At 53.1% G+C, this 23,859-nt stretch overlaps 2 protein-coding genes across 3 annotated transcripts in view; one reads left to right on the top strand and one right to left on the bottom strand.

The window, feature by feature from the left end:
* Positions 1–6,114, bottom strand: part of UBE2L3 (ubiquitin conjugating enzyme E2 L3) — a 50,896-nt gene extending 44,782 nt beyond the window's left edge. Inside the window, exon 1 of one of the 2 annotated variants that reach the window (XM_019710165.2) lies at positions 5,972–6,114. In XM_019710165.2, the coding sequence (XP_019565724.1) occupies positions 5,972–5,998 (27 nt within the window). In that variant the 5' untranslated portion in view covers positions 5,999–6,114. The remainder of the gene's footprint in view (positions 1–5,971) is intronic. The other variant, XM_074321014.1, reaches the window with a different exon arrangement.
* A 6,922-nt stretch (positions 6,115–13,036) lies between these two features.
* Positions 13,037–20,307, top strand: LOC109433699 (RIMS-binding protein 3A). Its single transcript, XM_019710162.2, has one exon. It carries the CDS (start codon positions 14,846–14,848, stop codon positions 19,805–19,807), a length of 4,962 nt encoding a protein of 1,653 aa, XP_019565721.2. The 5' UTR covers positions 13,037–14,845; the 3' UTR covers positions 19,808–20,307.
* Positions 20,308–23,859: the final 3,552 nt, after the last annotated feature.

Raw genomic sequence — 23,859 nt, 5'->3', positions numbered from 1 at the left:
CCTCCCTGGAACGTTATCTTATTCCCAGTAATAATATCTGTATGTATCTCACACTTAACACATGCCAAACACTCTTCTAAGCACTTAATATATATTAACTCATTTAACCTTCACCTACAAAGGAAGTTGCACAGAGAGGTTAAGTAACTGGCCCCAAGTTCACCCAGCTGAGATGCTACAGGCCCAGGACTCAAACTCCAGAACTTGAGCTCTTAAACACGAAGCTGTATTCTCCCTTAATACCACGTTTCCCCGAAAATAAGACCTAAGACCCAGGCTTATACTATATCATATAAGACCCGGTCTTATATTACAGTAAAATAAGACTGGGTATATGAATTTTTGCTCCAAAAGACGCATCAGAGCTGATGGTCCGGCTAGGTCTTATTTTCAGGGAAACACAGTAGCTTTGCCCTGAATGAAAGACCCTTTCCTGCACCCCTGTCTTTTATTGGGAAGAGGGTTAAGCTTAACAACACCCTCAAGAACAGACAGGATGAGGCTGCCAGAGGAGAACACATAGGCAAAAGCCCTCACAAGTGAGCAGCCTGCCACTTCTGGATGCTGCAGGAAGGGACAGGATACATCTGATTCCTCAACTGAAAAGCTATGGCACCTCTCTGCCATCTGTCCTTAAATCCATCAGCATCTCCCTCCGTGATGCCTTGCACGGGGAGGCAGCTCTTCTAGAGGCTGGCCGGAGAACTCAGCCCTACCAGGGCACAGGAAGGGAGGGCTCCTTCTGGAGGACCAGGTGTGCTGGGCATGCCAAACTAGAGTGAAACCAAGCCAGTTACCTGGTGCTTCTGGAAGGCACCCCAGGGGCTGGCCAAACTAAAACCTAAGGCGGGGACAGCACAAGGTCAGAACATGCAGCCATATGGGTAGATTGTTACTGGGGTTCTCAGCACCACTGCCCACATCCGTTCTGAGGTTACTAGGGCCCTCTCCTCTTCAGCTACAGAAACGCTATTCTCTCTGATGGGCCACCCCCTTCTCCATGTCAGAGGGTCTTTCCCTCCCCTGGACTCCCCTATTCAGCTGGCATATATCCATTAGTGGGCAGACCAGGATCTCTTTGTTCTAGGTCCGTGCCATTCTTCTCCCTTACTGAGCTCCTCAAGGGCAGAGCCCAGAAGAGGTGCCCCTTGAGCTGAGTCTTAAAAGACAAGAAGTTAGCCTGGTGCAGAGAAGACCCCGGGAAGCCCATCAAAAGGCCCAGGGCGTGCAAAGCATGCCTTGTCAGGGGATTCCACTGGCAAGTGGGAATAGAAACGACTGGCAAGGCCAGACCTTGAAGGAACATGGATTTTTAAGTGCAGAGTCCTGACCTACTCAATTTGGTTCCAGTTACTGTGCGCAAGGCCTGGGCATGTGCACTACTCTTGGATACACTGCCGGTTTGGAATTATGCAGGGATGAGGACAGACTTACCAGTGAGGAATAAGAGGAAACCACTGAGGAATCTGATGCAAGTGTCCCACCACCAATGGGAATGGCCTGAACTTGGCTTGGCAGTGGAGATGGGGAAAAGACAGGCAAAGAACAGAAATAAAGGCATACATAGTTAAGCAGAATCTGGCAAGTGGCTAGATGTGGGAGGAAGGGGCAAGATGGGCTCCCCCAGGTTCTTCTTTGGGCGACTGAGTAGACAAGTGGACCATCACCTCAGTGAGGTAAGACAGAAGTGCAGGGCACAGGATGAACTTAGACGTAACCGCCTATAGATCTCTGTGCCACTCAAAGGAAATCTTTCAAGGTGGTTAGATACAGAGCCTGGCTCAGGAGGGATGTCTCCACAGTTCTCCAAGCTTTAATTCCTAACTGACTGTTGCAGCAAAGAAAACAGAAATATCCTGAATATTTAGTGATACTTTTCAATGGAATGAGACCTGGCACAATAAAACAGAGAATCCACAGCCTCTTTACAGCTATAACAAGATCAGAAAAGGTCCAAGCACACCAAGACAAGTGCTTTTGTTCTAGCATAAATCTTAAGAAAAGGTACAAAATATTGCAATAACTAAGTATACTCTTTCCCAGGGCCTGTCCCAATTATCTCGTAATAGAAAAACATTTACAAAAGATATCATTAAGGGAAGTTGAAATAGTCCCAATTTACTGAGATGCATGAATTTAGGATAAAAAATGAAACGCTTTTCTTAATTCCTAAAACCCCATCATAACATCATTTGTAAAATTCCCCTCACGTCTTGACACACATGATACACTAGTACCAGACACATTGTTCTATCATGTTAGTTACCCAACCTCACAGAATATAAACCTGTACTCAAAAGCAAACTAGTTCATTGCTTAGTACAATGAATTCCAAGGACTGAACTGTTATTTAGGGAATCCTCCTACCCATTCACATGTGATTATGGACTAAAAGTATATCAATATGGACATTAGTTAAATAGCATTAAAAGACTGCTACAAATCTCAACAATTACATCATAACAACTAATAAAATGTCATCCCTCTCTTAAATTCACAAATTTCCCCACTGAGAAAGCCCTTCTGAGAAGATACTTGGCTGGAAGGTCCCTGTGGGGAGATGTGTGCAATTGAAATGCTGAAAAGAAATGATCAAACTGCAATCAATTTCCTTAGCCACACCTACAGGTTTCACTTTTGTAGCTATTTCCCTCCTGATTGAAGCACTGGTTACAATCTGGTAGTTGCCATCAATGCTGAATTAGCTGCTTGCAAATTAAAATGTATTTAATGTTTTATTAACACTGTTAATTCCTAAAAAGGGTTCTGAAAAAAGCTAATCCTTTTGGCAAATGTTTTTTTAAATTAAAGACTTTATGATACTCACTTTGTCTAAAATAACTCAGCCTGATACATGCAAATCACTCTACTTTTAATAATATATTTTACACTCTAACAGTCAGTCATTGTTACAAAGAAATCTGATTCTGAGTTCAGTCCTGGAAAATAGTTTTTTAGGAAATCTAAAGTTCTTTAAGGTGTAATCCATTTTATTATTCAACATCTGTTTACTTTTCAACATCAAAAATCCTTTTTATTACTTCCGCCCCATGTATTGATCAACCTGCATCAATCTTTTTTGTTGTTGTTTAAACTAACCAGGTTTAAATATAGAATCTCAGAGACAATAATCAACATCATGTAACCAGCATTCCCCCAACTGAACTGACAGAATTTCCATCTCAAGGAATGACATACTCTTCCATGCATCCTTGGAATAAGAAAGAAGTCAGTGTGACAAAGCGCATAGAACTTGGGATTTGGAACCAGAGTTTTAGCATCTCATCTCTCCCCACTCAATCCTGCTACTCACCTTAAGACAACACTAAAACTAAGCCTCATAGTTTTCTCATTTGTGAAAATTATTTCTCAATTAAAATGACAGTACACTAACTTTGTTATTGAAAAGAAAGAACTTACATAAATGATCTAGTACCTAATAAGTACTCACTTATTACATATTTTTTCTAAGCTCCAACTTTTTTGAAACACACATACACAAAAAATTAAAAAACCATAGTAACTCCCCTCTCAGACTCCTGGGAGCCTGGGAACCCCAAAGTGGGTCAACTGGCTAGACTAGGGGGATACCAGGATGAATTAGGCCAAGATCCTTGCCCTTGAGGAAGTCAGAACCAGGTAGGAAAGACAAGTGTAACACAAATCAGATTGTGACAAGTGCTCAAAGAGAAACATAAAGAAAGTGCTGTGGTCACACAAAGGAGGAAACAACTCATTCTGAAGGGGGATGAGGGAAAGCTTCACAGAGTAACTGGCATTGTAGTTGAACCTGGGACTTCCTGGGAAGGGAGAGGTGAGGAGAACACAGCCTTTCTCAGGTAGAGCAAAGAGCATGTGCAAAGGGAGACTACATAGCAAGTAAGAGTGGGGGACTTCGAAGTCAGAACTGAGATCACAGCTCGCTCCCTCCCTACCTAGCTAGGAAAACTTGGGCAAGTCAACGAATCACTCTGCATTCCATTTTGTCATCTACAAAATGGGAATAATAGTGTCTACTTCACAGGGACTAAACGTGATCATGAATGTGAAGTACTGAGCTGCACTGAGTAAAAGTGCAAATAAAGAAAGAATGGGGGGGCGGGGGGTGGGGGGTGGGAGATGAGGGTAAGGGGGATCGAATATAGGGTGATGGAAGGAGAACTGACTCTGGGTGATGAACACACAATGGGATTTATAGATGATGTAATACAGAATTGTACACCTGAAATCTATGTAATTTCACTAACAATTGTCACCCCAATAAATTTAATTTAAAAAAAAAAGAAAGAATAGTAACAATAGTTAAGGTAGATACTGTGCTTAGGTGCAAGGGGAGTGGGAAACCAAGGAGCAGGAAGGGAGGCTGAACAGATTACTTTCAGCCAAGCTAAGAAGGGTCTTGCATACCAAGTAAGAAGTTAGGTGTACCTGCTGAGGAGGACAGGACCACAGAGGTTTTCAATAGGAGTGAAAAGACTAAATATTTACTTTAGAAAAAGAATTCTGGTGTCCCTGAAGAGGAATCAGAGACGGGGGGAGGGCACCTGAGACATACGGGTATGAATTCAAGTAAGTTCTGTAAGATTAGGAAGGGACGCACACACACAAGAAATCTCTCTAAAGTAAAACTCACAAGGCTTAAAGGGTGACGGCATTTGGGGAGTAGAGTAGGGAAATAAGTGAATAACAGTCCTTTCATCTGGATAACTAAGTGAATGGTGGTGTCACTGACAGAGAAGAGCTACAGAGCGGTCTGGAGTCTGCTGCCTGTCCTTCTGTGCCCACTTCCAATCCAGTTTTATGAAGTTAAATGTCGTCTCCAGCCCTTAGTGAACAAAACAAAGGAAATGTTCCCCGAGAGGGAGAACCCCGAAGGGAGGGCCCAGGAGCTGTGACTCCAAGTTCAACCTCCAGTTCTACCAAGCACTGCTCTGCCCAGGAGGAACCCCAGCTCTTCATCTCCCCTCAGGAAACCAGCTTCTGGGCCTTTTTTATTTCCGGCGCGGTGCAGCCCGGCAGCGCTACCCGCCAGCCCACTCACAAATGTTGGCGAGGTCGGTTCCGGAGGACGCCGGCAAACACACTCGAGAAAGAACTAAACCAGTTGAGCATCTGTGTTCCTCATCAAAGGAGCCAATTAGCAAGAAGACACCCTACTGCATTCAAGATACAAAGTACCAAGTTATATTTATAAACTTTAGCTGGTTTTGATTCGAACGACTGAAGCCAACCCCCACCCCTTCAAAAATGGCACTCTGCTTCATCAGGGAAAGGAGATTGGTATGACTAAGTGGTGGGTAGGAAAGGAGACGGGGAAGGAGAACCGCGCCGCGGTCGGGGCCGACTCCACGCCTTCCTGGAGTTGGAACTTGCCCGTTTGTGACTCTGCAGTCACAAGGCGACAGTTTGCTAAGACCTAGCGCAATTTCAAACGACCCATCAAAAACTGACCTAACTTTCGTCTCCCGGCCTCCTCCTTCCTTCCCCAGCCTAAACCTCCCGGCCTCCCAATCTGCGGCGGGCGGAGCGGGGCTCCGAGCCCGGCGCGCTGCAGCTCAGGGCGGGGCGGCTCCGAGGCGCGGGATCCCGGCCGGGGCTCCAGCGCTCGGGCCTTCCCCGCGGGCGCCCGGTTTAGGGCCCCCCGGTCGAAGCCCCCGATCAACGCCGCTCCCGGTCTGGGAGGCAGCCGCCGCGAGGAGAGGGACCCGGTCGGGCTCTGGGCGGAGTGGACGCCCCCAGGCGGGCTGAGGGGCCGGCGGCGGCTCCCAGCGCGGCCTGGAGCTCCCGCCCAGGCTGAGGCCTAGACGGCCCCGTTAGCTCCCTCTGCCCGCGCACGGCCCGGGGGGGCAGCGGGGCCACTCAGGGTGGGAGACCAGGTGCCGGCGCCCAGAGGAGCCCGGGCCGGCCGCGGGGGCCCCGAGCTCGGGACGCCGCCCCCGGCCCGGCCGGCGCCGGAGAATGGCTTTTTTACCTTCATCAGCCTCCTGCTGGCCGCCATCTTGGATCTGGTAATGCTGCTTTCCCAGTGTGCATCGCGGCCGGCCGGGCGGCTGAGCCCGTGCACTTCCTGGAGCGGGGGAGGGGCAGGCGGGTCGCACCGGACGCGCAAAGCGCCTACTGTGTGCCGGCCACATTGCTGGGAAGCCCTGGATGAAAAAAGCAGGTAGAGACCCTGCCTTTACTGGGTGTCCGATCGGATGGCAATTACAAACAGTGCCTGGCACATAGTAGGTGCGCAATAAATATTGGTTGCATAAAATTGTTGAATAACCAGGATTATTTCAGTACTGCTGAGTGCTGTGAAGGAAAGAAAACTGGGGGCCAGCCCGGTGGCTCAGGCGGTTGGAGCTCCCTCCTCCTAACTGAAGGCTGCCGGTTGGATTCCCACATGGGCCAGTGGGCTCTCAAGCACAAGGTTGGCGGTTGGACTCCCACAAGGGATAGTGGGATGCACCCCCTGCAACTAAGAACAACAACTGGACCTGGAGCTGAGCTGCGCCATCCACAAGTAAGATTGAAACGGCAACAACTTGACTTGGAAAAAAAAGACCTGGAAGTACACACTGTTCCCCAATAAAGTCCTGTAAAAAAAAAAAGAAAAAGAAAAGAAAACTGGGTGATAGGAAAGTGACTGGGGGGGACCTACTTTTCATGTGGAAGCCAGGGGAGCCTCACTGAGGAAATAGTATAAATAATAATAGCTAACACTTGTTACCAGTAACAGCCCCATTTCAAAAGCATGGATAAGTCCAATGATCTGCCCAAGTTCATGCAGCCGGCTAGGAGCCCAGCCCAACTCCTGTCCACAGCCAACACTGGGACCTGAAGGGTGGGAAGGAGCAGCTGCAAGGCTTAGAGGAGAACGTTTCAAGTAGGGGAAATGACACTGGCAAATACCATAAGACTGTCTGAGCGGTAGGTGGACAGAATGGAGTAAGAAGGATTAGAGGGAGTGAGGGAGGCTAGTGACAGACTGTGGAGAGCCTTGTAGGAACCAGAGGGATTTGACTTTTCTCCTAGGGGTATGTGCGGTGAGAGCCCCTGGATAGATGTGGGTAGCTGCCAAATAGACAGATGCACGTGTTTAAGGAGAGTTCTCTGACTGGACAATGAAAGAATGGAGGTGGATAGGAGGATAAGAAGGGGAGGAAGGGCCCTTTGGAGGCCTGTTGCAGCTGTTCAGGCAAAGAGGTGATGGTGGTTTGGACCTCAGATGGCAGTGCAGGCAAAGAGGATACAGCTTCCAAGCACATTTAGGCCTTGGGAAGGTGCTTTTCTCCATTCTAACATGAGAGGAGAGAAGAAAAGCACACTGGAAAATATATAGCCTGGAATAGAGCTGGCCTCCCACCCAGTGCCCTGGAAGCCCAGGCTTGACATCAAGAGGAAGAGGGGTAGAGACTAGATAATCCTTATGTAATCAAGGACCCTGTCTGCCTTTTATCTCCCCCAGGGCCAGCACACAGTGGGTACTCAATAAACATTTGGCAAATCTATGAGGGATTTCATCAGCCAGCTCCGTAGAATCATGGGGGACTGGGAAGCCTGGCCAGGGACTGACTCCATGGTCCTACTGTGTGCACTAGGCCCAGTGCTTAGTGGGCCCATGTCAAAGAAAAAAATGCAGCTTTATTGGGAATTCCTTTCCCCTATGGAGAACCACAGAGGGAAAGGGATCCTGCCTTGAAGAATTCCAAGCCAGTTGAGGAAACAATGCATACCCTTGACCTTGACATGCTAAACTGGGAATAGAAGCTGGGGTTGGGAGAGGCCAAGTGCTGAGAACTAGCCTTTGCTGTGGCATCTTCCTGCATCCTCACCACTACCTTGCAAGATGGCTCCCTTGGACCCACTTTGCAGGTAGAGAACCGAGGCCCTGAGCAGCCCCTCTCCTGCTCTGGCTTCTGGTCACACCAGCTCCGCCCTCCACTCAGCTAACCCTCTTCATTCAGCCCTGACCTTTTCATGCCACCTCCCTGAGCCTCCCATCAAAAGTGGCTTTTTCCTCCTCTTCCTCCTCCTTCTGGATTCCAGGCCCTTCTGCTCAAACTTACCACATGCTGCTCCTTCCTCCAATCAGCACAGGGTCCTGGGTGCTCACCTGCTATGTTCAGAGAGGAAGATACAAAGGTGGCCCCTGCCCTTAAGGGGCTGGCAGCATCCTGGGAAGGCACCAAGGAAAACCACAGAAGGTAGGAGGATTTGGTGAGGTGTAGGCGCTCAGAGAGGGGGCCTGACAGAGGCCAGAGGCAGGGCCAGGGCCAGGGCCAGGGGAGTTCTTCAGCAGGACAGAGGACAAGAGACATTGCAGGGAAAAGAAAGTGCCTTTGCTAAGGCAGGGATTGGCAATGGACACTCAGGCTCAATAAGGCTGACTATGTGCCTGGCACTGGGTGCTGGACATTTGCACCCACCACTGAGTTCATTGGCACCGCAGAGCAATGCTAAGATGTTCTATTTCACAGGTGATGAAACGGAGGCCCTGAGAGAAGGGCTCACCTGGCATCACCCAGCTAGGAAGGGGGGCTCCAGGAGGTAGACCCCAATGTGGTCCATCTTGGTGAGGCTCTGCCTTGACCTGCCTCTGCTGGCCCAAAGCCTCATGTCCTGCATCCCTCCCTTCCCATAACCAGTGCTCCATCCACACCACACCTCCTGCCTGTGATGCCTTTTTCACTCCTTCCCTCCAGTGCCTGCCTCCTTATCCATCTGGCAAGTGCTAGTCATTCTTAAGGACTCAATTTATCACATTCACTCGCTTGAGAAACTTGACAACCTGTTGTATGCTGGGCTCCCACAAGGGCAAAATGCACAAGCATTGACTTGCTCCAAATGCCCTCTGAGGTTGGAACTATTATCAATCCCATTTACCGGAAGAAACTGAGCGGTCAATCAACTTTCTTTCAGCTACCCAGCAGGTTAGAGGCTTGAGCCCAAGTCTGCTCTTGGACTGTGAGGGGTAAACCAAGGTCTGACCCAAAAGTCTCCCTCCCTTCCTCCTTCTCTCCCTCCTTCTGTTCTATCCTATCTTCCTCACTCCCTCCTTCCTTCCTCCCTTCAGCAAACCCCGTTGGAGGCTCTCTGTGTTTGAAGAATAAAAAAATTAACATGGTGCCTGGCTCCCACCCCGCCCTGACCAGACTGAGCGCTCAAAAAGCATTTGATAAAGAACTGTCCTCTGATCCAGAGCAATAGCCAAATGACTGGACAAAGAAGGCAAGGCCTCGTGCTTCAGGCTGCAGAGAAAGGAAGGTGATTTAAATAGGTCTAGCGGGGAGAGAAGTAGACATGGCGGAAGAGGAAAGATAGCTCTGTCCTGGCAACAGTGGGTAGCTGGAAAACCAGGATGCTGCCAACAGCAACAGGGTTCTCGGGAGGAAGCAGCCATTTGTCCGAGGGTTTAGGGGTTACAATTACACTCCGGCTGTCGCAGCCACTGGGCTAGGCTATATGGCACCAGTTCAGAGCCCAGATGTGGGTCACACAGGCCTAGGTACAAATACTTGTGTGACCCAGGGCAATTTCCTCATCTAGAGAGGATAGAGACAACCTTCCTGGCTATGATGAGAACTCAGGGACAAAGCATGTAAAGTACAGGTGGGAGCAGGCTGGCCACCCACAGAAGCACATGCCCAAATTGCTTTTCCAGGGCTGCCAGGGCAAGAGACCAGCTCCGCAGGCCAGGGGCCTTGGCCCGAGAGCTGGAAGCTGGCACACACTGCCCCTCCCTGCTCAGGAAGACGTAGACCATCCAGAGTAGGCTGCAGGGCCCAGGAAATAGAGGCAGAGAGCAGCACAGTTCCTCTCCAGGTATCCAGCCGCATCCAGGAAGGAGCAGTGCTGGGGGTGCCAGGCCTCCCCAGGACCTGGAGCAAGAAGACCCGGTTAGGATCCTGCAGAGTGACCCTTCCTCTCTGAGCTCCAGTTTCTCCTCAGGCAAAGGAGAACCATGAACAGAATTGTTAAGAATCAATGCCAGAAGGGGTGTGGGCCTGCCCTGGGTGGGATGGGCATGGGAGAGGGCCAGTGCACGCAGACGGACTGCTTTGCAGGTCCCTCTGCCTGAAATCTGATCTCAGCTCTGGACCTCACATCCTCTCTGTCTCAATTCTCTGGTAGCCTGCTCTGGTGGACTTCTTCTCCCCAATAAAACCACACCCTACTCACAGCACTTGCCCAAGCTCTGTGTTCACCATGTTCCTTTGCCATATTGTGTTTAACCTCTGTGTCCTCCTTTAGACTGTAAACTCCACGAGGACAAGGCCACATCTAGCCTGTCTGCCTCTGTCTCCTTCAGTCATGTATTTATTGAGCACCTACAATGTGCCAGGCTCTGTCCTAGATGCTGAGGCGACATCGGAGAACTGTAAACACATTGATCCAAAAATTAGGGAACTGGATTGGAAATCTGGGGCTACTGTAGCTGCAGAGATTAGGAAACTTAAAACCTTCCAGTGGACCCTCAGGATGTAGCCCACAGCCCTCACCAAGGCCAGGCAAGCTCTGCAAACCTCAGGACTTGGGTAGCAAAGCTGAAACATGGCTAGGCTAGACTGAAAGAGATGTGACCCAGATTACCCAGGATTCCAGACCCCATGACTACATGGCCCAAACAAAGGTCATAGGCTGGGGCTGGGGCAGAGGCTGCATGGATTACAGGGCTGGTGATGTGGGGGTGAATCAAGATGTAAAAGAGGCAAGTGCCTTCTCTCTGGGTCAGTGGAATGCAGACTGTGGGGGCAGCATGTGTGCACATAATACATAAGAGGGTCTCTAACCCAGAGGTTTTCAAACTTGTTTCTAGCAGTGCACCTCTTTAAAACACTATTAAACCGAAGTCCTCCTTAGAAACTGATAAATGACAGTAATAAGTGGCTGTGTCCTACTGAAGTAGTAGAGGCAGTGTCTCCCCTTCACGTCCTGGCAATTCTTTTCCAACCCCAATGGTCCTATAGTATTTCCCAGGAACCCTAGAACCCTAAGGAATCCAGTTTGTAAACCACTCATGTAATCCATCCCTTTCACGTTATGGGCAAGAAAGTCGAGACCCAGAGAATGCAGCAATATGGTGAGCTAATGTTGGTCTCTGCTCTCCTCGAGCTCAGAATTGATGGGAATGACAGGCAGGTCACTGGACGATCAGTGTACAACATGACCAGTGTGAGGATGGCACAAGCCCGGCACTGGGGAAGGCCTGGTTTGCTCATCCACTCAGCCATATTTAGAATGCCTCTGACATGCCATGGGTGGTGCCATCACGGGCAACTCCTGGATGGTGAGCGTGGGGTTCACAGAGACTTACCCCAGAGTCCTCTGCTTTGGCGGGCCACCTGCCCTCCTGACCTGTTGGATGCCCTGCTCCAGGCTGCAGCAGGACATCAGGCTGTGAAGTCCCACCCACCATCCTGAAGTGACAACCTAGCTCTGCCATAGCTGCCCATGTGCCCTGGCAAGCCACTTGCTCCCACTGAGCCCTACGTCCTCCTATGACAAACAGAGCTGTAGTGAGTATTCCATGAAGACATCCTCCCCATGGCTACCACGTGCAGTGGCCTAGCACCAGTTCAAGGCTAAGGCCATTCTTGCATCTTGCCAACCTCCCCACCCCACATTCACCTCACCTCTCAAAGAGAACATTTGGAGTCAAAATTCCCTGTGTTCTTGCAACTCGCCACTGCCCAAAGGCAGCTCCTATGGCATACCAGTGGCTCGGGGGAACCTGGTTTGAGAAACATGAATATAGCAAAAACGGTGGGGCCCACAGGGCCGCAGGCTGAATAAACACAGCACCTGCTTCTTTGAGCCTCAGTTTTCCCATCTGTGAGATGGGGACAGTACCTGTCCATCTACCTAAGAAAATGACTGTGCAAGTGAGAGGGCCTGTCTGTCTTGCACCAGGAGCAACTGGGGAAGGTCAATCACAAGAGAGGCTGTTGCAGAAGGGAAATTCACTAGGAAGGGTTATATAGGTGGCTCATGGTCGGACAGCCATCCTCAGAGCAGCAGAGCCTGAGTTGTGCGAGGCCTCAGGTGCTGCCCAGGCCAGGCCAACACCATAGAGAGAAGCAAAGGGGTGTCTAATGTGAAAACAACATTAAGGTCTGGATGCAAATGGCCAGGTATCAGACATCCATCCTCATCTCTCAGGAACCACTTGGTGCCTGGACAGGAAGGGCAGGGTGGAGCCAGATTTAAGTAGAGTTCCTGAGCTCCTAACCCCACAGGTGGCCAGGCTGAGAGAAGCTCTGTGTGTGTGTGTGTGTGTGTGTGTGCGTGCGCGCCCACGCACGCGTGGGTGTGTGTTTCATAGCTTGGGACCCCATCAACATCTTGACTAAGGCCAGACTCTCATTCCTAGCCCAGGTTGAGGCCTCTGTCCAAGGCCGATGGGCAGCCTGGAGCCCGCGGCCCCAGCCCTTGCTTCCAGGTGGTGCCTGAATATGGGAGCTACGCAGGCCAGGTGGCCAAGTTGGGCAGTGCCTTTCATGCCCTTCCTGCCTACCTGGCCCTGGCTCCCCACCCCTCCTTTCTGAGGAGGGACTTTTCACTTATACTTCCCCTCAGCCTACCCTGGGCAGCGACACAAATATGTATCAGACATGTCCCTGCTCCAAAAGGAGAGGTGCCAGGTGGGGCGATCAGGGATGTAGAGTCCGGGGGAGCCCAGGCCCAGCCTGAAGAGTCAGGGAAAGGTTACTGGAGGAGGAACTGCTAAGCTAAGGCCAAAGGACAAGACAGGGTTAGTAACAGGTGAGTGGACAAAACCAGGGGTTTTGTGGGACCCACTAATGAGCCAGATCATCTTGAGCAGAACTCTTAATCCACTGGGGCTTGAGACTCCTCATCTATTAGATAATGTATGGCAAGCGCTTAGCATGGCACATAGTAGGTGCTTGGTTTGCAGTGGGCATGGCTATTTTTTTATTAGGCAATGTTGTCATCCCAGGCAAGGGAACCCCACATGCAAAAAGACCCAGAGGCATTTGAGCCAGGTATATTCTTCAGACCCCTGGAAGAAGCTTGTGAGGGTCCAGACCAAGCCTTGGACGGGAAGATGAGAACTTACCCAGACTTTGGTGCACCTCCTACAGCACACCCATCCCTCAGCGGAGAGAATCTTGGTGTCCCTCCAACCGTGGGAGGCAGGTACTGCCAATATACTCATTGTGTAGAAGTTGGGAGAGGTGAAGTAACCAGCCATGGGTCACTCAGCCAAAAAGTGGCAGAGTCTAGATGGCAACTCGGGTCTCTGAGTTTTCCCACCTGCCATGAGGCATCCAAAGTGAGTCCAGAAAGCACAGAGAGTGCCTGTGTTCCCTCCATCATGGCAGCCCTGCCCGAATTCAGCCAAATCCCTGCCTTGCAGCCTCAGTTTCTCTAGCCACCAAAAGGGACAAGGATAAAAATTAGTGAGCTGCCAACCAGACACTTGCTCTGTTCTGCGCACTGTGTGTTCTCACTTCATCAAAACCTCACAAACAGAAGAAATGGACGCTCAGAGAGGTCAGGGAACTCTGGAAGGTCACACAGCCCAGAAAGGGGCTACATTATTGGCTCATTTTACAGACGAGGACATGGAAGGGGCAAACAAAGCTGAAGGACTGTTTGACTCCAGAGCTCCTCCAACCCTAACCGTCTAATCACGCTATCCTTTGGAGAGCCATGGAAAGTTCTCTAGTCTTGCTTTCTCCAGGGAGATGGTGTGGGGAACCAGATGGCCCATAGGGACCTCTGGCTTTACCTTTTGGAGAAGCAAGCAGCCCTGGGCACTCCTGGGCCAGACCAAAGGGCAGCCCCATTCTCTCACCTCCTTCCCTGACTCTCCAACTGGCCAGCACCCCACTCAGGGTTCTACTTGACCCTCTCTCCTTCTGCAGATGCAGAATGTGACTCTTCCTTGGGAGAAACACTGGGAAGGGGTCCTCACAGCTGCGACCCTGATATTGCGTAAATAGAGTCAGAATGCTGATGGACTCTAGAGGCAGAATTTTGCAGTGTTTAATCCTCACTTACCTACTTCTGGGCTGTGTGACCATGGAGATGCCTGTATCTCTCAGGGCATCCTTCCAGAATGATTGTAAAAATGAACCAAGAAAACACAAGTCAGGGCTTTGGTCCTTGAAGAAGCCCTACTCAGGTACCATGTCCAGGATACAGCCTCCAAACTTCCCATCTATAAAAAGGGCATAGGAGGTTTAAATAGATAATGTATGCAAGTGCTTAGCACCACAGGAGTCCTTGGAAGGGTAGGCACAGTGAGGGTACAGGCACCAGAGTCACCCTGCCCTAGCTGGCGGCTGAGGGCCCACCCCCAAGTTTGGGCATATCTTGTTGTGGTTTTCAGCCACGTAGACCAAATACACCGCCTGAAATCATGGCAGGGCCAGGCTGGGTCTGCTTACACCCCATCTGTAATCTTGACCCATACAGGGAGCCCCTTTCTCCAGGCAGCGGAGCAGCCTGGCTTTCCACCCGCCGGTTGGCCTGAAAGGTATTGTACAGCGCATGGGAGAGTGCCTGCGGTGGGTCACAAGGGACATGGTGCCAAAAACAGGGAAAGCCCTGGGGCCAGAGAGTCCCTTAGGTGTCCTGGGAAGGACATGGGCTCGGTTGAGCAGGGGTGTCAAGAGCCCAGCCCAGTATAGGCAACCTGGAGTGGAGCGAGGGCTGGTGCACCCGCGACAGGGGGTGGGGGAACACGCCCAGAAGCGGAAGGGGCACGCGGAGACCCCCAGGAGCGCCGGAAGGGGCGCGCGGGGCGGTTGGTCTCCGCCCGGGCGGTGGCCGTTGCCGAGCGGCGGCCTGGGCCAGGCGAGGTCAGGCGTCTGGTCGGGCCGCGGCCGCCATGACCAAGGACTCGCCCAACCCTTCGGGTGGCAGCCGCGCGACACCCAAAAAGCTGGCTAATCCGGGGCCGGCGGCAGGGATACTGGAGGAGCAGAGGAGGGAGCTGGAGAAGCTGCGGGCCGAACTGGAGGCGGAGCGAGCACGCGGGCTGGCTGAGCGGCGGCGCTTCGCGGCCCAGGCACGCCAGCTGCGGGAGGCGGCCGAGCGGGAGCGGCAGCAGCTGGTTGACCATCTGCGCTCCAAGTGGGAAGCACAGCGCTGTCGGGAGCTGCGGCAGCTGCAGCAGGAGGTGCTGCGGGAGCGAGAGGCGGAGATCCGGCAGCTGCTGCGTTGGAAAGAGGCCGAGATGCGGCAGCTGCAGCAGCTGCTGCACCGCGAGCGCGACGGCGTGGTGCGCCAGGCCCGGGATCTGCAGCGCCAGCTGGCCGAGGAGCTGGTAAACCGCGGCTACTGCGGCCGCGCGGGGGCGCCCGAAGTCGCCGCCGCGCAGTGTCGCTGTCGCCTGCAGGAAGTGCTGACGCAACTTCGCTGGGAGACAGACGGCGAGCAAGCCTCACGCATCCGCCACCTGCAGGCGGCGCTCGATGTAGAGCGCCAGCTCTTCCTCAAGTACATCCTAGAGCACTTCCGCTGGCACCCCGCTTTGTCCCGCACCCCCGACTCTCAGGCTGTGCATTTTTCGGAAGAGCCGCACACTGAGACCCCCTGCGAGTCTCACCGACCCCAAAAGTCCGCCTGTCGACTCGAATCCTTTGACAGCCTGAACGCCCGCGTCCGCGTGCGCTCCCGCTCCCTTGACCTGGTGCCGGCGGCATGCTCCAACTCCCCAGACAGCCTGCTCCCCACGCGCGCCAGCTCCCTTGATTCCTTGGCACTAGCACCTTCCCACTCGCTCGACAGCACCCGGAGTCTCCCCAAAGCCCCGGAATCCGAGGAGCGAGCCTCCTCCTCTCCAGACACCTCCATCCTGGGCTCCCCGAGCCCCTCGCCGCCGCCGCCGCCGCCACCACCACCACCACCACCACCACCATCGGAGCACAGGGAACCTAGAGACCCGCCAGGAGAAGACTCCGGGAGCCAGCCCTGCGAGGCCCTGACCCTCTCGCCGCTGAGCCTGGACTACCACGAACTGGTGAAGCAGAACTCGGAACTGTCCGAGGCGTTGCAGGTGCTGGCGCGGCGTTGCACTGGCCTGCACGCAGAGAACATGCAGTTGAGGAGCGCAAGCTTCCCAGACAAGGTGGACGAGAAGGTGAAGCGGCTCAAGGTGAAGCACGCGGAGCTGACAGGCCTGGCGCGGCGCCTAGAGGACCGGGCCCGCAAACTGCAAGAAACCAACCTGCGGGCTGTGAGTGCGCCTGTGCCCGGCGAGAGTTGCGCTGACCTGGAGCTGTGCCAGGCCTTCGCCCGCCAGCGCGCTCGAGACTTGTCGGAGCAGGCGAGCGCGTTGTTGGCCAAGGACAAACAGATCGAAGAGCTGCAACAAGAGTGTCACTTGCTGCAGGCGCTCGTCGCCTCGGGCCTGGGCAGCTCCCCGCACTCTAGTGGGGGCGCGGCTAGCGCCCTGTGGCTCAATGTCAGCGACTTGGACCGGCTGCAGCGCGAGTCCCAGCTGGAGGTGCTGCGCCTGCAGAGGCAGTTGACTTTACAGCTGGCCATCCGCAGCGCCCCGGCGGAGGCTGGTGGCCAGAAACCCCCCGGCGAGGAGGCGCGGCGCCAGGTACAGGCGCTGGAGCGCGAGCTGGGCGCGCGGCGGCGCGAGTGCGAGGAGCTGGGCGCGCAGGCGGCGGAAGCGCGGCGGCGGGGCGAGAAGGCCCAGGAGCAGCTGCAGGAGGCGCTTCGCGAGGGCGCCTGGTTGGCCAAGGAGAACGCGCGGCTGCAGGCCCAGGCAAACTGGTCGCGGAAAGTGGCGGCGGAGAACAACGACGTGCGCGGGCAGCTGGGCCGCGCGTGTCAGGAGCGCGACGCGGCGGGCTTGCTGGCGGAGCAGCTGCTGCAGCAGGCGGTGCACGGGCAGGACAGGCAGCAACAGCTGCAGCATGACCTGCAGAAGGCCCTGCGTGATCTCCAGGCTGCCCAGGAGGAGAAGCGGGTGCTGCAGTGTCAGCCTGGTCACCCTCCCCTGGAATCCCGTAAGGCCCCCGAAGCCCCGGATTCCCAAGATAGGAGTAGCAGAAAGATCAAGTTCCAGCCAGGGCCTGAAGACCAAGCATTATCACAGATCTCCAGCAGAGAAAAACAGGAAAAGAAGGAAACCTCTCTGTCAGAGAGCCAAGTTTCCCTTGGGGAGCCAGTCAGTGACCCCCAAGTGCCAGACAGAGTCCCAGCTAGCCGACCTCTGGACTCCAGGCCCCAGGCCAAGGAAACCAGCTCCGAGTCAAACTCTTCCTCTGAGGTGGAGTCCATGTGGGTCACTGTACCATCTTGCTCTACTCTGGTCATAGACACGACCAGTGAAGAGGAGGATCTGGACCCCAACAGTGTGTCTTCCACCCTGGAAGTGGGTAACTCAGAGGCCCCTGCCATACCCAAGCTCAAGCTCTTCCTGGTTCGATACAGCTACAACCCATTTGAGGGGCCCAACGAGCATCCTGAGAGTGAGCTGCCCCTCACTGCTGGGGATTACATATATATCTTTGGGGACATGGATGAGGACGGTTTCTATGAAGGGGAGCTGGAGGATGGCCGGCGGGGCCTGGTGCCCTCCAACCTGGTGGAGCAGATTCCAGACAATGACATCCTTGGCTGCCTGTCCCCCAAGTCCCCTGACCTTGGCCCCACTCGACTCCCAGCTGGGCAGGGCAAAGTTTTAAAGGAAGATTTTGGTCACAGCGTATTGCCTGGGAAAGCTCAGGGAGCTGTGCAAAGGAGGACATGCCAGATGGTGAGGGCAGTCTCCAAGACAGAAGTGGCAATACAGCTCTCAGATACCAAGACAGAAGACGGCTGGCTGGGCTCATTGCAGAGTGTGGAGGAACAGGGCTTCTCCAGACCGCTTCTGGGAGACAGAGAGGTCCTTTGTGTGGCCCCCAAGCAACTACACTTGCAGAATGTTGCAGCTACATTGGCCGAGATCACCTGGGTCTACAGCAGCAGCAGCCACCCCCACATGGTGTACCTTAATGACCAGGAGCATGCCCTGACCCCAGCAGGTGTGAGCAGCTACATCTTCCACAACCTGCATCCCAATACACGGTACCAAGTGCAGGTGGAGGTGCGGCTGCCATGGGACTCGCTGCAGGTGCTCTGGGAAACCAAGTCCTCCACCATCACCTTTGACACACCCGTGGCAGGACCCCCTGACCCTCCACTGGACGTGCTGGTGGAGCGCCACACCTCACCAGGGCTTCTGGTGATCAGCTGGCTCCCAGTGACCATCAATTCTGCTGGGTCCTCCAACGGAGTCCAGGTCACTGGCTATGCTGTGTATGCTGATGGGCTTAAGGTCGCAGAGGTCACTGATGCCACTGCTGGGAGCATCCTGTTGGAATCATCCCAGCTCCAGCTGCCCCTGATGTGCCAGAAGGTCTCGGTGAGAACCATGTCAATTTGTGGCGAGTCCCTGGACTCAGTCCCGGCTCAGATCCCTCATGACTGTTTTACCTGTCACCTATTGCCAGAGAACTCTCCTTTTAGCTACACCTGTGGTGACCCATCCCCCTCCAGAGTCACCTTACCCAAATGCCCTCAGAGACTGGCACTGGCTCCTCTAAGTGCCAAGGCCAGTCCCCACACCCCCAGAAACTGTGGGGAGCCCCAGGCCGAGTTCCTAGAAGCATTCCCTGAAGAACCCCCAAAGAGGTGCCCCCCAGTGCCCAATTTGAGTTCAGATGGAGAATGTCCAAGTGTAGGGGCTGGCAGCCAAGCCCAGGCATCCACAGAGGCCTGGGAGGTGTGCAGAAAGGAACTGTGCTTTCAGAAGAGTCTCCAGAAATACAAGCCACCTCTGCCTAGTGGTCAGTCTGGGGGAGAAAAAGACCACTACCAGCACATGGGCACCAGCCAAAGCTCTGCTTTGGGAGTTGTCCATCTGTCCCCTGAGTGTGGGCCCCAGAAAGAACCATGTCAGGAAAAGGCTGCCTTTGAGAAGATCCTTAGGCAAAAGCAAGATGCCCAAGTAGTCACCCCTCCCCAGCTGAGCGCCAGCCAACAATACGTGTCTGACTTCCATGACACTTTGCAGGAGGAGGAGGCAGTGTGCTTCTGTCCATGGGGCACAGGGAAGCAAGAACAGAGAAGGGAGCTTAGGACCCAGGGCGGGCAAGGTCAGGCTCTGGGCGGCAAGAGAGAGGACCAGCTCCATGGACCCAGCTTGGCGCTTTGCCCAGCTCCATCCAGCAAAGTTATTAAGATGTCCAGGGGCAGCCCCCCACTGCTGGGGAGAGGCATGGACACTCCAGTTAGGGTCTTTGTGGCCCTCTTTGATTATGACCCCCTGACTATGTCTACCAACCCTGCGGTTGCAAAGGAGGAGTTAGCCTTCCAGAAAGGACAGTTGCTGAGAGTGTGGGGTTCTCAGGACCCACGTGGCTTCTACCATGGCGAATGCAATGGACAAGTGGGCAACATCCCTGGGCACCTGGTGGCTGAGGCAGAAGTGGGCATGGAGCAGACTAACAGGAAGTGGCATTTGCTGGCACAACGGCACATGCCTTCTATGGCCCACCTTGATGACTTTGGGGGGCTCACCAGCCCCCAGGGCTCCTTCCCCATGCCCCAAGGGAACCCCAGGAGGCCCCGACTGAGGACTCCAGCAGCCATGATGGCAATTCTGGACTATGACCCCAAGGACGGGCAAGTAGGGGGCCCGGTGAAGAGCAAGCTGTCGCTGAAATCAGGGGATGTAGTCAAAGTCTACGGGCCTGTGGATGAAAAGGGATTCTACTATGGGGAGTCAGGTGGCCACCGAGGCCTGGTCCCAGCCCACCTCCTGGATCACATGTCCTTCCAAGGAGAGTGAGCAAGGCTACTCGTGGGGGTAGTGGCCTCTGGCCTCCCATGCTCCATCAGAGGAGAAGCAAGCACTTGGACCCCTCCACAAGCACCCCTCCTCACCTTTGTGAACAACACTGTGTGAAACGGATGGCAGTCTTCAGGCGTCCCCTAACCTCTGAGAGCAACAGGGCTTAAGTCTGAACTGAGCCGTTTCCAAAAGAAAACAGGACAAGCAGCCCCTAGAATGTGACAGGCTGGTTCGGAGTTGTTGGTAACAGGTATTTGGAGAAGTGCCTTTTTGTGCTCAGTATGTATTTTCTTTAGGAGGTTATCATTAGTCATCCATTACCTTGTATGAGTCTCAAGAAAAGCCTGCCTCTTAAAAAAAAGGTGACCAGAATGTTATTTTTCTATGTTCAACCCCTCATTAAAATATTGAAAAAAGAAAAAGAACATTTGAGAAGTGAAAGCACAACCAAGGGAAACATAAGCCTGCTTCTCTTCTCCCTCTTCTGTTCAGGGGACCCGCAAAGGCTGCAGACATGTTTTGCTAGCTGGGAGGGGGAGGGCACCCCCTTGCTCTTTAGGGGGTCCCAGCACAGGGTCTGCTGGCAGGGCTGCCAAACGGCCAGCTAAGAGCCAGGGCTACAGGACTCCCAAGGAATTCCCTGCCAGCGGGCTACGTGTTCCTTTGTGGAGGGTGGGGTCACTGTCTTCCAGCTGGAGATCCCTTTGCCTGGTGCTTTTTTGGGTGTATTTTGGCCATATTTACCCACATTGACCCCGTTTTACAGAAGAGCCTCTGACGCTCAGAAGGCCCCCTAAGGTTCCACAGCTCCAGACCTGCTTCCTCCCGTGGTCTTCTGGGACTCACCCTCTAGGAGAATGGGGATGAGGAGTGGTCTTCATCCTTCTCAGCTTCTGTTTGATGTCCCTTTGTTTCTCTAAATCTAACAATTCAGAGGAAGGGCATCACCTTCCTGAATGCAGGAGGAAATGACTGGAAGCATTCCTGCACGGACTTGGAACCACGAGCACGTTCTTCGGGGAGTTTGTGAATTGGGTCCAGAGGGTTCCACCACGTTCTGGAAATGCTGTCCCTGGGCTGAAGGTGGGAACAGGGAAGGTGCAGGCCCTGGGGATGTCTCAACTTGACACACTACTGTCTTACCCACAAAGAACACAGGAGCCAATGAGGCAGCTGTGGTGTGTACACACGCATTTACCACTCGGGAGCAGAAGGATGAGGGAGAGGAAACCTCCCCATCCACTGAGAGCCATGCTCATCCCCTCACGCTCACAACCACCCATTTTTACAGTGGGAACATAGGCTCAGAAGGCTCTGCGGCTGGCCTGAGGAGGCAACCCAGACCAGCTCACAACTTTTTTTAATTGTCATAAAATACATATAACATAGCATTGACCATCTCAACCATTTTTAAGTGAATACTTCAATAGCGTGAATACATTTACATTGTTGTGCAACCAATCTCCAGAACACTTTTCATCTTGTAAAACTGAAACTCTATACCCATTAAATAATAACAACCATTCTCCTTGCTCTTCAACCCCTGTAACCTCTAATTTATTTTCTGTAGCTATGAGTTTGACTACTCTAGGGACCTCATGTAAGTGGAATCATGCAGTAAATTTGGCTTTTTATGTCTGACTTATCCACTTAGCATAATGTCCTCAAGTTTCATCCATGTTATAGTAAGTGTCAGAATGTCATCCTTTTTTTTTTAAGGAGGGTGCAGCTCACAGTGGCCCATGCGGGGGTCGAACCGGGAAACTTGGTGTTGTTAGCACCACGATCTAACCAACTGAGCTAACCGGCCACCCTGAGAATTTCATTTTTTTAAAGGCTAAATAATATTCCATTGTATAGACATACCAAATTTTGTTTATCCATTCATCAATCAATGAACACTTGGGTTGCTTCTACTTTTTTGGCTGTTGTGAATAATGCTGCTAGGAACATGCGTGTGCAAGTATTTCTTCCCATCTTTCACAGTTTTTCAAACCATCAGATCCCTGTGAACTCACAACCCAAAATGGAACCTGAGGACCATGAGCAATAGCAAAACTGCTCCTGCAGGAGAGCCTGGCCCCTCTCAGCTCCTGGGCACTGGGTTGGAGGTCGTGGTGCCCTCGGGCTTAGAGGTGGGGATAAATATGGTTCCAGCACACAGGAAGAGCAACAACAATTTAGCAAGAGAATAGAAACTTTAATCCATGCGTTTTCAAAACTGAATACAATAACACCATAAGAACCACAAATGCAATCCAACAGGAATTATGCTAGCCACATTGTTCCACCACTTTTAATTTAACTTCACATCCATCCCTGACCATCAGCTAAGACTGCTCGTTTTTTCCAACAGCTGCGGGATAGTCTATGGCTATGAAGTATCACTCCCATCCTTCACTCCAGCCCCCACCCTGCTTTATTTTTCTCTCTAGCCCTCATCCACACCTGATATGTTACCTAAGGTTTCTCTTTTTCCTTTTTTCCCCTTTCTTCTTCCTCCACCTCCCCACGCTGGTTCAAGCCGTTGTTTCTTAGTCTAGCTGTGTAGGACACAGCTCCCTGGCCCATGATGGTGTTAGGAGCCTTGCGCTCCCCCACAGCTGAGACAGCCGGTCGCCGGTCCTCGGTCGGCCGCTCACAGCAGCTCTTGTCAGCTCTCACCAGCTGCCGGCCGCTCACGATGGCTGCCTGCCGCTCATGGCAGCACATGGTAGCACACGGCAGCACACAGCAGCCCACAATGGTTGCCAGCCATTCACGCTGGCTGCTGGGCACTCATGGTGGCCACCGGTCGCTCATGGCAGCACATGGTAGCCCACAGCAGCATTTAGCAGCCCACAGCAGCTCACGCTGACCTCTGGCTGCTCATGGCAGTCCAGCTCCAGGGAGAGCTGTTTTCAGCTCACTGGCCCATGTGGGAATTGAACCTGAGACCTTGGCGTTAGGAGCACGGCGCTCCAACTACCTGAGCCACTGGGCTGGCCCCTTACCTATGGTTTTTCTGTTGTTTGTGTTCTACCCCCACAGCTATCCCTCTGCCAGAATGTAAGCCCTCCAAAGAAGGGAACTCTTTGGCGTCTTCATTGCCCGGCACATAGTAGGTCCTTAATAAATGTATGCTGACTGAAGGGACTACAAGTTTTTGACCATCCCCTGTATGTGGCCCCTGTGTTGGACCCCAGACACTGGCCTGCACTCCAGGCATTTACACCATGTACTGGGCTGTTTCACCCACTAGAACCCTGTGCAACAGAGGAAGGCTTTGCTAATTCTGACTATGGGCACTGGGGCAGGTGACCATGGGCACCTGGGCAGTAGGAACAGCAGAAGCAAAGGCCCCGAGCATGAGAATAATGAGTGATTGCACGTTTTGGGAAACTCGGGAGCAGTGGCACAGGAAGAAAGAAAGGGACTGGGGATAGTGGCCCACCAGCTGGTAGGGTCCCTTTCTGGAAGGGTTTCAAAGTGCGTGCCCTGGAGCTTCCTCATGTTGCCACTAGGGAGCAGCCTGGGTGCACCGAGGGCTGCTCTCCAGGGACTGCACCTTGGGAGAGCCAGATCAGCTTGGTCCCACACTTGCCTGCTCAGATCCCGAGCCCCAATTCCACGGTGAGCAGGAAATGTCTCTGTGACTCCGCAGGCCTGGGATTCAGGCCCCATCCAGACCTGTTTTTCTCCCTCCCCTCTCCCCAAAGCACCTTGGGGAACCCTTCCCCCACAACCATATACCCATAAGGGACATTTTTTTAGGGGAATGGGAACCAGTATCTGGCTTGGCGAGTCTGAAACCCAGCCACAGGGAAGCCTCCCTCTTCACGCTTCTTACAGATCCACGCCTGCAAATCCTATTTCCCCCAAGGCCACGGGAGGTTTTGGTGAACGAATAAAGAAGCTCAAGGCCTGGTGGCCTGTGGGAAACAGAGCCACTGAATGAGTGGTGGAGTAGTGGTACTTTGGAACCCAGCCAACTGGGTCCAAGCCCTGGCCTGTCAGCTGAGAGGCCTCTTTCCTCATCTATGGTGGGGCTGGGTGTGTGGGGGTGTGTT

The sequence above is a fragment of the Rhinolophus sinicus genome, linkage group LG16 (assembly GCF_036562045.2).
Source record: "Rhinolophus sinicus isolate RSC01 linkage group LG16, ASM3656204v1, whole genome shotgun sequence".
Taxonomy (NCBI): Eukaryota; Metazoa; Chordata; class Mammalia; order Chiroptera; family Rhinolophidae; genus Rhinolophus; species Rhinolophus sinicus.
Note: the sequence above shows the minus strand (reverse complement) of the source record. Positions and strands in the feature narration are given on the sequence as shown.